A 15,481-nucleotide genomic window follows, 5' to 3' on the forward strand; every position below is an offset into this window, starting at 1 on the left:
TTTTGTGAAATCTATATTCTTTTTGGAATGTATATCTATCTCCTATGGTCTGTAGGATATTTTCAAATTGTTGTTTTGCACTGGTGTATTCTGCTTTAGTTTGGGGATTGGGTTTCTTTTTAAAAGTTTGATAGGTATCCGTTAATTTTTGTTGGGCTATGTTATATTTCTGAGTTTTTATTCTTTTATTGTGGCTCTTATAAGCAATCAGGGTCCCTCTTAATACGGCTTTAGCTGCTTGCCAGTAATTTTGTGGATTCTCCCTTTCGTTTTGTTTGTTATTCCTCTCAAACTCTGCCCAATTGTTTTCCAAATTTTTCTTAAATTACCTTGAGTTTGCTAAATGTGTCGGGAATCTCCATTGTCTAAAATTACCTCTATTTTGTTGGAGGGCGATTTTTGCCCATACTAGCGCATGGTCTGATATAGTTATTGGTTCGATTTGAACCTCCCCCACTCTAGTCTGTATATAATATATATATATATATATATATATATATATATAGATATATACTGCATGAAAAGCCTGTGTTTGTCCCTCTGTACCTTACTCTGTAGGAGCCCTGACAGGCTCAGCGCTGCTTTTGATTAAAAACCCTCCCATGACAAGGCAGCTGCTGCTGCTATCCTTCATGGGCCTGAGAAGCATATGATGAGCCCCACCAAGCAGAGCTCAGCACAAGCCTCTCAGCCTCTGACCTCTTGTTCAAAGTCTTATGGGACTTAGTCAACTCCCAGTAATGCACTGCGCACTTGTGCAGTCAGTGTGCCTTGACTCCTGATGCTCAGCACCATTAATCATTGTCACATTGGCAGATAGGTGAAGCTGCAGCACTACTCAACTCCCATGTACAAAACCATTAGCTAAAAAAAAATACATGCCAACCATAAGGGGCCCCTAGATAGAGGGGGGCTCAGGGGTACTGACCCCCCGTGCCCCCATTATAATCCAGCCCTGCCTATGACTTGTGTTGCCAAGATAACTATAATCGGTCCAGGATGTGTAAACAGGAAATGTCTGTAAACAGGAGCAGCCTAACTTTTAATTGGACAGTGTCTCCAGACAAAGGGCAATGTTTTTAAAATTCATCACCTGCAATAGCGGCGGATTAACAGAGGAGGCAGATAAGGCATTGTGGCAGAATCTACCATACATGTGCAGGTCTCCAAATATATGGAACCTGCCATATTCTGATGACCAATCTCTACTGTACATGTGTCTTGCCCATTTTATCAGTGACTTTTGCTACTACTGCAGGACTCCAGAAAAATAATAAAAAATGGGTGCACTGTTTGTGTGTGTGTGTGTGTGTGTGTGTGTGTGGTGGAAGTACCCCCTGGACCCTGGGGCCCATGTCTCCCACACAAAGGACTGTCATGTCATCACACCCTGCCCCCAGACAGGAAATGCCTGTAATTTGTAGGTCCGTGGATAGAGGGTGGGGCTAAATGATGTCATTCTCTTCTTCAGCTCACACACTTTTTGCACTGGGGTTTTACAGGATGCAGCGGGATCTGAGAACCTCACCTACCCTGCCGGGGTAGAGCTGCCCTTTCACCCAAGCATATTTGCATTTGGGAATTGACCCCCCGTCTGACATCATACTAAAGGGGTGGGGCCTCCAACACCAGGAAGTGCAGAATCCTTAAGGTACTATAGGCTGTAGGTTACTGTTGCAGGCATCCTGTGCCCTGGATCTTGGCACCACTTGTCCACCTCTAGATATTGCCCTGCTCTTCATGGAGTCAGGTCAGATTACCATTGATATTCAGAGTTGCCAAGTATGGTATACATGCATAAGTGCAAAACTATAAATGTATACATGTTGTTAATTATTGCATATAATGCTACAGGTGGTGTCATTATTCTTTCCAATTATTCTCTATAATCCAAAAAATAAAGGTAGCCGCTGTTTGTCCAAAAGTAGTATTAAATGTATTTCAGTACAGTTTACTCCAGCAGAAACGTTTACATATAGAAAAATAAAAATAAATCTCAGATCTTATACAACGTCCATCGTGTTATCAAAAGAAACCAAGATTTCCTCCCCCACTAGAAATAAAGTAATTAAAGCATACTTTTTATGCAGAAAAATATATGTGTGAACATTGAGATAAGAAGAGCGTAATTATGAAATCCAAATGAAGATCATGCGGCTATAAGGAAGTCCTCAATGTCCTCACATGGTTGATCTTTGTCCCGCCTCATCCAAATTTAAGTTCCGTTTTCTGGCTGTTTCACTATTCAGTTCCATGTCAGACTTCTCTGTGTTGTCGTACTCATTTGTAGCACTGATTTCAGGGCTTTCGGGAAGACTTTTATGGTTAACCTCAGGAGGACGCTTCCAGGCTGGACGAGTAGCTATCCAAATAATCAGTCCTCCAAAAACAACAATAAGGAGCCCCAGAGTGTTGACAAAAATGGCAGCTGGGGGTAGACTACTGTAGGCTGGGGATTTCCTGAGAACGGAGAAACATGGGATTGATTACATTAGGTCATATTGTATGAGAACAATCACTACCGTTACAATTGAACTATTCTATCCCAACTTCTTCCCCACTAGAAACATTGTAGAGAACACGTTGTGTTCCATGTATTGTATTGTAGAGTAATAGGTCTCATACATCAGCAATGGATTAAGTCAATTTCCTAATACCATGGGATTTCCCAGTCCCAACCAGTGGTGGCACAAATCAAAATTCAAATAGGGGAGAAACACCAACTGCCAGCGAGTCAGTTTGGATTGGCAGTTGGTGGCAGTTGTTGTTCCTCCCCTATTTGAAATTTGAACTGTGCTGCAGGCCCGCATATGGAGCCTACCCTGGTCCCAACCCACATTTTAACATGCTGGGGGAGATTTACTAAGATGGGAGGTTGCCCACATTAATAGTCAGTATAGGGCTGCAAGTCCATGGGTCATAGGAAGAGAACATTTTGCCTTTCCCATGGGTTCTGTGCAGACTGACATGGGGAGATGGGTCATTGGGTCTAAGTACTGTGGACGGCATACAAAGGTGGTCCTCACAACCAATCTGTGGCCTGGAGAACAGGTACAGGCATGTTGTTTTGTTCTAATCATATATGGAGCAATACTGCCTCTACCACTAATAAAGTAGAGCATCAATGTATAGATGCTATGTAGGTAATATACATTTCTGACTGACCCTAATCTCAACAGGGGTAAAAAGTTAGTAATGCACGACACATCTTGGTCTCTTTGTATCTGATATGGATGGAGATGTCCAGTGTCTGAGTGAGTACTAGGGATGGCCATCGGCCATCGATGTTTAAAAAACATTGATGGTTTATGGCCGATGTCAAATAGTTTTGACATCGATGGGGGAGAACCAGATGGTTTACCACCATCGATGTCAGGCTTAACTGAATAGTTTCATTTTTATTTTTTCATCAAGGGGCCGGGACACGGAGCGTAGCTCCACCCCCAACACCCATGAAGCCCCGCATTTTGATTGGCCCACAGGCCAACCTTTCAAAGCAAATGGATGACCATCGATATGTAAAAACATTGATGGTCATCCATTGCATACACCATCAATGGCTTGTTGCACTTTTGCCATCGATGGCAACCATCGATGGCAAAGGCAACGATGGTCATCCTTACTTAATACTGTGGGTGTCTGCTTTGGGCAGAAAGAGAATGGGCCACATAAGAAAAATTCCCTTTTTTGTCATTGTTCTACCATCAATCAAATAATGCTTTAAAGGAAAAAAAAAGTTTTAAACCTTTTTTTGGGATTGTCAGCTGGCATTATGGTAGTTTAGAACCATAAAGAGCAGACTATGGGGCTAATTCAACTACCCAAGGTTTTGCCATTTAAATTACTGGAAGTTCAAACATTTGAAAAGACTCATTACTGTATAATTGCGACCATGCCTGCATCTCATGTTACAAGGCCCATTCTATAAATATTTATATCATATGTAAATGATCATTTATATAATTAATCAAGAGTTGTTATACCTGTATCTCAACATACTTACAGTGCGAAAATGAGCTTTTCGGTGATTCCCATAAGAGCGGCTGCTATCACTCCACCAAACAGGAGTAATCCAGAGTAGATGTGGATTGGCATTAGAGCCGCCCGTATAGAAATGGGGGTGATGGGAATCATATAGACAATCAGACTAACAACAACCTGAAAATAAATGAACAACTTCAGGTCTTCATTTCATGCATCCAGTAAATGAAATGAATAAATGATCAATTTAACGGACCATCTTCTATTACACTTCCCTAATGCTGGCCATACATTAATGTGATTTGGTCACTTTTCACCCGATTCGTATAGATATTACGTATAGATAGAGAAATCGGGTGAAAAGTGACCAAATCGTTTAACCAGTGGTGTAGCTATAGCTCCGCAGTCCCCGCGGTGGCGGGGAGGCGCAGAGACCATGTGGGCGCCGGGGGCTGCGGGGCTATAGTTACCACTTACCCGCTGCTGTCCTCTGGTGCCCTGCCGTCACGGTCCCGTCTCTCCCAGCGCCGGCTCCTGCTGCTATAATGAAAACTGACACTTAGAAAATGGCTGCCCCCATACTGCAGATAGTTTTCTGTCTGCAGTATGGGGGCAGCCATTTTCTAAGAGTCAGTTTTCATTATAGCAGCAGGAGCCGACGCCGGGAGAGACGGTACCGTGACCGCAGATGCGGCTTGCAGGTACACCGACGGGAAGGAGGGGAGGGAGGGCGTCGAGGGGAGGGAGGGCGTCGAGGGGAGGGGGGCGGCGAAAAAATTGCTGCGGGGGTGTGTGAAAATTAGGTAGTTACGCCACTGTGTTTAACATTACAGCTGATCCAATGCTTGGTCCTGTGCGATTCGGATCGGTGTCGTGATTGGACCTGCTGCACATCTGGTCTCTGTACTGGACAGCCTCCCAGCAGCAGGGAATGGGATCCCATGCGATATATCCCATGCAGACTTGCCTCCAGTGACCATCGAATGATTTCTCTCCCCTTCGGTCAAATGCGAAGGGATGTGTTCACATACATCCCCTCCTCGCCTGGTACCGAGGGTATTCTGTGGCAGTTGTGTGTTTGTGGGGGCCGGGCATTCGGCTGGGTGGCGTTAAGCCCCTCGCTAAGCAGCGAATGGCCACTGCTTAGTGATCTGTAGAAAATCGGTCCCAATGTATGATGAAGGGTGTGTGGTTTGGACCACTCACCCTCCGCCCATTATTGATGCTACTGCCATTATGTTCACTATAAGAACTCTACGGAGAATGAGACCTGTTAGCAGAAGCCTTTCTAACACTTGTTCTTCATATTAATCTCTTCCAGGTAGTCATTACTTTATCCCATCACAGTAACAACTGACCTGCATGATTGCTAGGAGGCAGGGCCGGATTAAGGTCTGTGGGGGCCCTGGACAACCAAAATTGTGGGGGCCCCCTCCTCTAACCCCCTCCTCTCCTCTCATCGCCCCCCCCCCCCCCAGCACCCCCTTCCCCCCGCAGCACTCACTAGTTATTCTCGCTGCCCATCGGAGTCGGAGCTGCTGCAGGGCACTGCCTCTTAAGGTGCCTAAGACATGGGGTGATCAGGTGGGGAGAGTGGGGTAGGTCCCCCTGGAGACAGGGCAGCGGGGAGATGCGGGGCTGGCAGGTGAGTGGGGGAACACAGCATCTATCTCCCAGCACTGCTGCAATGCTTCCCATGCTGCAGCGGATGGGCAGTGGCAGGGTCTCTGCGGCAGATGGGAACTGGTTCCCATCCGCCGCAGGGACCCTGCCACTGACTGTCCAGCAGCCGCAGGGACCCTCTGCCCACCTCGCACTGCCTGGACCCCAGGGACGCATTGCCCAGATCTCATTGCCTGTCACCCACCTGGAGTGTTGGGGCCCCTGATGTGTGGGGGCCCCGGGGCGACCACCCCTAGTCGCCCCTTGGTAGATCCTCCACGGCTAGAAGGAAACCAAAACTCACCTGCAAAGCAAATAGGATAACGACAGTCAGGCCGATCCAGCTGTGTAGACTGTACATGTTGGGGATATGCTTGGCATCATGGAATTCAAACACCGACACCAAAGCCACTATTACAAGCACCAACGCTATAAGGTGCAAGCTGGAGTGGACGAATTTCATAAAGAGCTTGCTGCATTTCCAGGTCCACGGCAATCTGTACACTATAATCGCTGGGAACAAAAGGACAGTCAGGTTACTAAAAGTCATAATAATGGGAACATACGAAGTACTCAATACACTATGGAGATCCCTTAATTATCTGGCCACACAGCCGTCCACAAACAGAAACAGTGTGAACAAAATAAGAAAGACGGTGACAGAGTACAGAACATTGCACCTAAGCCATCCGGGCATCATCATATGCAAATGAGCAGTTGGGCGTCAAAATCCAAGAGTTAGGTGCCACTGTCAATGTAGGTGGTGGAGAAGAGATGATGGAAACAGTGAACAAAGGAAAAGCATATGAGGGAAGGGGATCCTGCTGGTGAGAGGTTACACTGTAATGGGGAGCGGCAAATGGACAGGTGAGACACAGAGACAATGAGCAAGGTGCATAGGAAGGTGGTAGGATTAGGATTAGGTTTGAGGACTTAAACTGGCTACACACTAATAGATATATCTGCAGATCAACTGTTCTCTATTCACACTGCCCCCGTCGGAACTGACATGACAAGTAGGCCCACTGAGCTGTCAATCACCGGCGGCTCCCAGCGGGGCTGTACGGGCAGTCGGTGGATCGCCTCTACAATGCGCTGATATATCTCTAGATATTTATTATTTATTTATTTATTTACAGTTTCTTATAGTGCAGCATATTCTGATCTATACATACATATATATTTATTTACAGTTTCTTATATAGCGCAGCAGATTCCGTTGCGCTTTACAATAGTAGACAGTGATAAAACAAACTGGGTAACAACAGACAGACTTGGAGGTAGGAGGCCCTGCTGCAAGCTTACAATCTATAGGGATATAGGGGGGAAACATAAGGACAGGCACCAGTAATAGCATAGCAAGTCCAGAAGGGAAGCTATATAATACATAAGTGCCTCGGAGGGTTATGCATGTAGAACTTAAATATGATAGGCTTGCCTAAAGAGGTGAGTTTTCAGGGAACGCTTGAAAGTTTGGAGACTGGTGGAGAGTCTTAATGTGCGTGGAAGGGCATTCCATAGGATGGGAGCAGCCCGATAAAAGTCTTGTAATAATGAATGGGAGCTATTGATCCGTGCAGAATAAAGACGCAGATCTTGTGCAGAGCGGAGTGGTCGAGATGGGAGATATTTTGTGATAAGTGCAGAGATATAAGCTGGTGCAGTATGGTTAATAGCTTTATATGCAAGTAGAAGTGTTTTATTTTGAATACGGTAATATACAGGCAACCAATGGAGGGAACAGCAGACGATGAGCGTCTTGCAAGGAAGATCAGCCTAGCAGCAGCATTTAGGCCCTTATTCTGATTGACGCGTACTTTACCGCATACTTTCGGATGGCGTCTTTACGGCGTCTGCGCATGCGTGGAGAACGCAACGCGCATGTGCCAGGCCTTGACTCCGTACCAGTTCGGCCAAATCCCGTCCCAAACTGTTCCCCGCAATCAGTCGGGAAATATGGGCGTATTATGGGCGTCATGCGGAATGACACATGGGCGTAGTTTCAAAGTGGGCAAAACGGGGCGGAAACATGGGCGGACACGGGGGAGTACACTTATGTTGGGGGGCGTACATTCGGATACCACTCCGAATGCACGCGATCAAAAAGGGAAGAAATGTGCGGTGTCCACAAGTGTACTATTGCTTTGCGGACACCACTCGTTCATGCGGTAGGCGAACGGACCGCCTAATGACTACAAGCATTAACACCTGAACCCAATAGAATCGACTCCTTTACTCATTACTCACTAATAGGACGCTTGTCAGTGCTTTAATTGAAACCATTGCTGCTTCAAGGAAACCGTACTAATCCCCCACATATGCTGTACTTGTCACACACTTTAAAACTGCTAACAATGGACATGACTGAATATTAATACTAGCAATACACATGTGTATTCGACATGTACTCATGAAACCACACATTTTTGGTAAAGTAAACAAATTTATTTCTATACATGTCACAGTCAATGCCACTGTGATGCAATGACCAAAAAATAAAAAATCCCAAACAAAAACAACATGGCAGGAATGTACAAAAATAAATAAGAATACAAAACAAATATAATTGCACACAGATGGACTCCAGCACCTCCTATGTGCCACTGCACATGCAGCCAGTGGGAAATGAGGAGGCTGCTGGCCCTTCGACAGCAGGCCAACCTGCACCTGACCATTCTACAGCAGGGCAACCTACACCTGGCCCTTCTGCAGCAGGCCAACCTGCAGCTGGCTCATATGCACCATCAGCAGAATCATTTGGAACACAACCGGGGACTTCACAAGATAGTACCATGGCCATCACTTCAAGTACAGCTGACAGTAATGGCAGGCAAAAGAGGGCAACAGGGGCACCAAAAAGGACATATGAAGCAAGGGCTCATCTGGTTACCCTCAGCACGTGATTGGACACAAGAAGCTGACACACACAGCACAATGGAAGATTTGGGACCACATAACGGTGGAGATTAATGCAGCCACAAGTTCATTTGCGACCACGTTTGGCCTTGGGAGGCTCCTTGGCCTGTGCAGCAGCTCTTCTGGCACGGGCAGATGCTGGGGCAGGTGGAGCAGATGATGTTGAGGGGTTGGCTGGTCTACCCCTCCTGCCAGCAGGGAGTGTTGCCGGTGGTAATGCACCAGAAACGGATGACATTAGGACCCTGTTGCTGGTAACCAGCTCCACCATAAGCTCATTATGGTGGAGGAGGAGATCATTTTGGCGGGTGGCTTGCTCGGCCAGCACCTGAGCACTTGCAGCCATGGCCTGATGTGACTCAGCCATGGCCTGCATGCTCGCAGCGATGGCCTGCTGGGTGCTGACCAAGCTCGCCAGGATCTCCTCGGTCCTATGCATCCGTTCTGATGCCAACTCTCCCTGCTGGTTGATGTCCCCAAGCATGTTGGCCAAGGCGGCCAAATCGGCTTGGGCCGATGGCTGCTGCTGCACAGGCCTACCCCTGGGGCCAGGTGGCACGGACTCCTCCACCTCCTGAGCAGAGTCGTCACCAAGCGGTGGGTTGTCTGTGGAAAAAGATAAACAAAATTAGGACACATTCTAAGATAATTACTTGCACAAGTTTATGGCATGACCAATATTTACCTTCAATAAAAGACGCAAACACTTCAGCTGGGGCCTCGCTATCCATCGTGCTCACCCCCCTGATCTCCTCAACTGATATACAGCTCTCGGCCATCAACTCCAGGGGGGTGAGCTCTAGCCCTGATGGCATGGGCCCGGCCCCAGATGTCTGGCTGTGTTCCCACCGCTTGGTCATCTTCCTCTTCAGGTTGGTTTTGAAGTCCTGCCACCTGCAATGTAAGTTGACATATTAATACATGTCACTCCAGATGTTAGCTGTTGCAGCCATTGCTCTGTGCTACATATTACGACATGTGATTAATGTCCAATAGATAATATTACATGCAACTATGATATCAACCGTTACAATACACATTCACAATCACCCTACTCTAACTCTCAACGAAATAACATGTCAATAATGTCTGTGTATCGTAACAACCTCACGGGCCATTTGCAAAATCCATCTAAGCATGAATTCAATCATTACTTGCCTATTACTGGGCACATGTATCACAAAACAACTTGCCTCTTCTTCACATGGTCCGTCTCACGAACTTGTGGCGCAACTTCATTAATCTCTGCCGTTATCTGTTCCCAAATCTTCCATCTGCGTGTGTGTGTCAGCTTCTCCGATGGACACTCAATCCAATCACGTGCTCGGGGAACCAGGATGGCAAGCTCCTGTGCTTCATATGCCTTATTTCTTGTAGTTGGTTCCTCTGTTGCCCTCGCTGTCCCCTTGCCACGTCCATGGCCACGCCCCCTGGCACGTGTCGCTGCACTTGAAGTGCTGGCCATGGTACTACCTTGTGAAGTCCCCGGTTGTGTTCCAAACGATTCTGCTGATGGTGCATATGAGCCAGCTGCAGGTTGGCCTGCTGCAGAAGGGCCAGGTGTAGGTTGCCCTGCTGTAGAATGGTCAGGTGCAGGTTGCCCTGCTGTAGAAGGGCCAGCAGCCTCCTCATTACCCACTGGCCGCATGTGCAGTGGCACATAGGTGGTGCTGGAGTCCATCTGGTCAAATAGTTGCTGCAGGTCTGGGTCCACCTCTGGTTGTGATCCAGACATGTTAGCAACAACATTGTCACCTTCTAATACACCTTTATATACTGTTTGTGTATCCTGTTTGGCGGACATCAGCGGCAGCTGCGTTCCGTGCGTGTGCGTACGTCGCTGTTTTTTCGCGCCGCATACGGTGGCGGAAATTCCATTGTGTAAAACCTGGCGAAACTTCGACATGAAATACTGGTCACCAATTCTAACATTGCATAGAATCTTCTGATACACCTGTGACTATTGCACAATACACATGCTATTTGCTAGCATGACATGACATTTGGTTCATGACTACTGTGGTATTGTGGAGTTTGATTGCAAGCTAAAAGTAGCCCAATCCCTTAGAAAATCCAGCCCACAAATCATGCAATACTCATCACTACTGTTATAGACCACACATGTGAGAGGCCTATAAATAGTGAGTTGCTGCTAGAATCATTTGTCAGCAGATCTGGACTTGTCAGGGTCTAAGGTAAGCTCTTCCATGGTCCATGTAGATATGCTATCCATTAACAATGTAAGTGTATGAATGTATGCACCATTGCCTCACTGACTACAGATTGTTGGGCCAGCAAAGTGCTTGTAGCATTATTGCAACATGTCACATGTTCACTATTTCACTCACAGGTCTTAAACCTGTGTGGGTTCACCTATTGCAGGACAACATGTCCCAGCAATAGATGAAATGTCTCATAGTACATGATGTCGGCAAAAAATGCTGACACCTTTATCTGTGTGTTTAGGACGGTGTGTATTGAGTTCATATTATTGTTACATCATTATAGGGTCAAATGGATCTTCGGGATTTCACGGGGCGGCCATCTATTGTACGTATTGAAGCCTACAAATCTATTTGTAGTGGGATATGGCCATTATGTGCATAGGTGCATCAGTATTTATGTTCATTTCTTTATAGGTTGCTGAAGCAATGATGCGCTACATGGAAAGGAGGCTAAGGGCACTTGCGGCTCTCCCCACTCGTCGCCCAAGGAGGCCAGGACGTGCTAGAATCTATCGCACACGGGTGACTCTGTTTGCTATGCCCGATGATGAGGTACTTACTAGGTACCGGTTACCGCCACATGTAATTCTGGATCTGCTCACGTTAATTGAGAGCGATCTGGAACCTCTACACGGGATCACGACAGCAATTCCGCCTCACACACAGCTGCTGGCGGTGTTGCATTTCTGCGCCTCAGGATCATTCCAACAAGTAGTGGCAGTACTTGCTGGAATATCTCAGCCGGCCTTCTGCCGAATCCTGAGGCGTGTGACGTCGGCCATGTTCAGGCGCAAGGGGCACTTCATGGCCATGACATTTGCCACCGAGACCCTGCGCAGAAGCCAGCAGGCCTTCCATCAAATTGCTGGCTTCCCTAATGTGATAGGGGCTGTGGATGGCACCCATGTACCATTTGTGCCTCCATCTCGAAGTGAGAAGATATATAGGAACCGCAAATTGTTCCACTCACTGAACGTGATGGTGGTATGTGGCCCATCCATGGAGATTCTCGCCTTCAACTCGAAGTTTCCCGGAAGTGCCCATGACTCTCATGTCATCCGACAAACCGGGATATGGCAAAGACTACAAGAGCTGGAAGGCCGTGATGCGTGGGTTCTGGGTGACTCCGGTTACCCATGTACGCCCTGGCTACTTACGCCGTACAGCTACCCAGCACCGGGCCCACAGGAGGCATTCAATGGGGCGCATGTTGCCACCAGGCAAGTGGTGGAGCGCTCAATTGGCCTTTTAAAGGGTCGATTTAGAGTGCTCCACCGCACTGGTGGTGACTTACAGTATGCGCCTCAAATGGTGTCGAGGATCGTGGGCCTGTGTATATTTTTCCACAACATTGCTGTGCGGCGTGAGATACCCTTTGATGAGTGGGAGGTACCATCTGAGCCGCAAGATCCGCCCATGCGCCCATCCCGCGCCCCTGAATGCCGGAGGGGATACCAGCTGCGGGACTCTGTGGCGCAAAGATACTTCAGGTACATTTTATCTAGTTGACCAGAACACACCAATTCTTGTAAAAATCACCCCTTCAAATAAGTACAGTGTGGTAGTTGTCAGTGTTACCAAACGACAATTATCCAGCCTGCCCTCCTAGTGGCAAAGAAATAGTAGATATTTATCATATGTGCTTAGTTTTGGGGGAAGTACAATATAGGTGCTCATTATTATACCTTCTACAAGGGATCTTATGTGTTTGTTATATCTTCATTATTGTAGTTGATACTATCCCTGATGACTGGTGAGTACATTGATTTATTCTCTAATGTGTTGGGGATTTTTTCCTGAGTTGATGTATGATTTGTTTGCATATATATATATATATATATATATATATGATATTTGAATTTATTAACATGTTTAAACATTTCAAGGAGCAGGCAGGCAGGCAGGCAGGCAGGCACCCAGGCAGGCAGCCAGGCAGCCAGCGCTGGTGTATAATGCTGGACTCAGGATACCTGCAAGTATGTGTATGTGTCTTTTAAACATAAATGTACGCATACACATAGATGCATAGAGTAAGTAATGCTAAGTACAGCTATGCGTTGCTAAGCTATAGCACGCGTTGCTTGGCGGAGCGAGGCGTCATTGGATTTGCTAAGTGCATACACACTGTGTTTTATATATATCAGATTTGTTCATTGCCATACATCAGCACTACTGTTTTGAAGGCATGCGAATTTGTCACCATTTGTGTTGGCGCAGAGACGCTGTTCATGTAAAGATGAACAATAAAGTTATTAACACAAATAACTGTGATAAACCAATGCCACCACCTGATTGGTTGATAGATGCCATTGTTAACATGGCGGAGACAAGAAGGGCAGACCCCTTTTCACATGCGGAGCTGAGGGTTCTGGTCTCCGTCATGGAGACAAGGCTGGGCCGTGCGGGGCCCTTTATCAGTAACCGCCATAAGCGGAGGGCCTATGCTGCGGCAGGGCGCCGTATTTACGCCCGCACTCGGGTGCGGAGGTCCATCGGGCAGCTTGAGCGGCGGTGGTCGGACCTCCGCAGGCGCCAGCCCCAGCTGTTACAGCAAATCAGGGGCGAAATTGCTGATTGTGAGTATTTTAGCTATGAAATTTCGCACTTACAACATAGCATATATAAACAATAAAATGTGTCTCATGATAAGTGGGTGTCCATGGGTTTAAAAGTCCATAGACTGTTATGTGTGCTTCTTCCTGGTTAACATGCATTCATGTGGCTTTTATATGTAATGACATAGCATTGAGGATTCTGATGCATACAATGTGCCAGATCTAATATGTGTTACACATTGATAAATGCCAGGGTTGTAATGTTTGAACAAATTACTAACAATCACATAATAATTTAAATGTCACATTTTGGAGTCCATTAACAGTAAGGACCTACTTTCCTGCATCGTTTGCCATCATTATCACCCTTCCATGTATGTCTTGTTATGGATTAATACATGTGCCCCAATGACCCGACATTGACCATGTTTTTTTTTTCTACCACACAGCACGAGCCCGAGCCCAACAGGCCCGTGAAGAGGCCGAGGCAGCCCTGGCCCAGGAGGAGGCCCAAGACCCTGAGGAGGAGGTGGCGGCAAGGGTGGAGGAGGAGGAAGTGGAGGAGGAGGAAATGTTGGAGGAGCAAGTGGAGGAGATGGTGGAGGAGATGGTGGAGGAGGTGGTGGAGGAGGAGGAGGTGCCTGAGGAGGTGGTGGAGGAGGTGGAAGAGGAGTTGGTGGCAGAGGAGGAGGTGTTGGTGGCGGAGGAGGAGGTGGAGGAGGAGGTGGTGGTGGTGGAGGAGGAGGTGGAGGAGGAGGTGGTGGTGGTGGAGGAGGTGGTTGTGGCGGAGGAGGTGGACGAGGTCATGGTGGCGGAGGAGCTTGCGGAGGAGGGGGCTGAGGAGGCCACGGTTGCCCCAGAGGATTCCGATTCCGAGGGGGAGGAGGCGTGCCAGGCCCCGGAGTCCCATCAGATCGGTATGTTTACATAATGCATCATTCATGAAGTAGTTGTACTGGTATTTGTTATGTAGCACTGTTGATTAAAAATTTTGTTCCAATACTATTCATATAGACCCCAAAGTGGGTAGCTACAGATACAGGTACGGGTTAGATGGGGTGTCCAAGGCATCCCTTTCATCCAGGACACCTCTCAATTACACAGGTTTGTGGGATGGGTTGGAGCTCCATTTTGACTGCCACATAACCGTTGTAGTTAAACAGGATCCTGGAGTAAAGGGATGAGTGGATCATTTGTGGATTAAATTCACCTGCTGCAAGCGTAGATTATGACCCATCAAATAGTGGAATCTATATTGTTGGGGAATGTTATTTATAAACTCTAGCATGTATGCTATAAATGGAGTATGGCCCGGCCTACCTTGGAATGGAGTCACAAGTTGCCAGTGTCCCAGGAGCCTCCTCTACCTAAACACCCCCTGTAGTTCAGATTGTTTTTTTGCCGTCACAGATTGTGACAAGTTCTTATTGACGGAGGCCATGACATGCTTGTCATTGGTTAGTCATGGGTGGGTTGTGACTGAGAAGAAACACTATGACTGTTATGTCTTCTGCAGAGTAAAGGGTAGAGGGAAAAAAAGACAGTATGTAGTAAATAAGTTTGCATGTATGTATATATGTATGTGTCATATCTATTTATCTATGTGTGTCTCTATCTCTCTACATAGATATATATATATACACATGTCACCTAGCATTTGTGCAATTTATGTAGCAGTATGTGAAATGTATGCATGAATATCATGACTAATTTTTGCCCCTTTGACATGCCCACAGATGACACCACACCGGCAGATGAGGGAGTTATTGGGGCCCTCCTGCGGGCGGAGCACCATTTGAGGCTCTTACTAGCAGATCTGCAGGACCTCAGAGATCTCCTGATCTAATTTATTATTTTATATATTTTTATTTAAATGTTAATTTTGTATTATAATAAATGTTTTATGCAAGTTCACAGTTGTTGGTTTTATTTGCACATTAAACAGTATATGTGTAGATTGTTTATAATCTTTTACACAGGGTCTAATACAAACCATTGCACTGAAATTGCTGTAAGGGTTAATGTGTGCAATGCATGTGTTAGGCATGCTTGTAAGGATATATTGGCATCTAATTGATTCCAATTCCAAATAAGCAGTTTTTTATGAGGATAGGTAATTGAATAAGTGGGTCATGTGATGTA

At 46.6% G+C, this 15,481-nt stretch overlaps 1 protein-coding gene across 1 annotated transcript in view; it reads right to left on the minus strand.

Moving 5' to 3' along the window:
* Positions 1-1,913: 1,913 nt before the first annotated feature.
* The window catches only part of CYBRD1 (cytochrome b reductase 1), a 32,674-nt gene continuing 19,106 nt past the window's right edge, over positions 1,914-15,481 (minus strand). The window contains exons 2-4 of the mRNA XM_083154824.1: positions 5,948-6,156; positions 4,004-4,158; positions 1,914-2,460 (exon numbers count right to left, since the gene is read on the minus strand). Coding sequence (XP_083010950.1) covers positions 2,181-2,460; positions 4,004-4,158; positions 5,948-6,156 — 644 coding nt within the window. The 3' untranslated portion in view covers positions 1,914-2,180. The remainder of the gene's footprint in view (positions 2,461-4,003; positions 4,159-5,947; positions 6,157-15,481) is intronic.

The sequence above is a fragment of the Crinia signifera genome, chromosome 7, assembly GCF_055691185.1.
Source record: "Crinia signifera chromosome 7, ASM5569118v1, whole genome shotgun sequence".
NCBI lineage: Eukaryota > Metazoa > Chordata > Amphibia > Anura > Myobatrachidae > Crinia > Crinia signifera.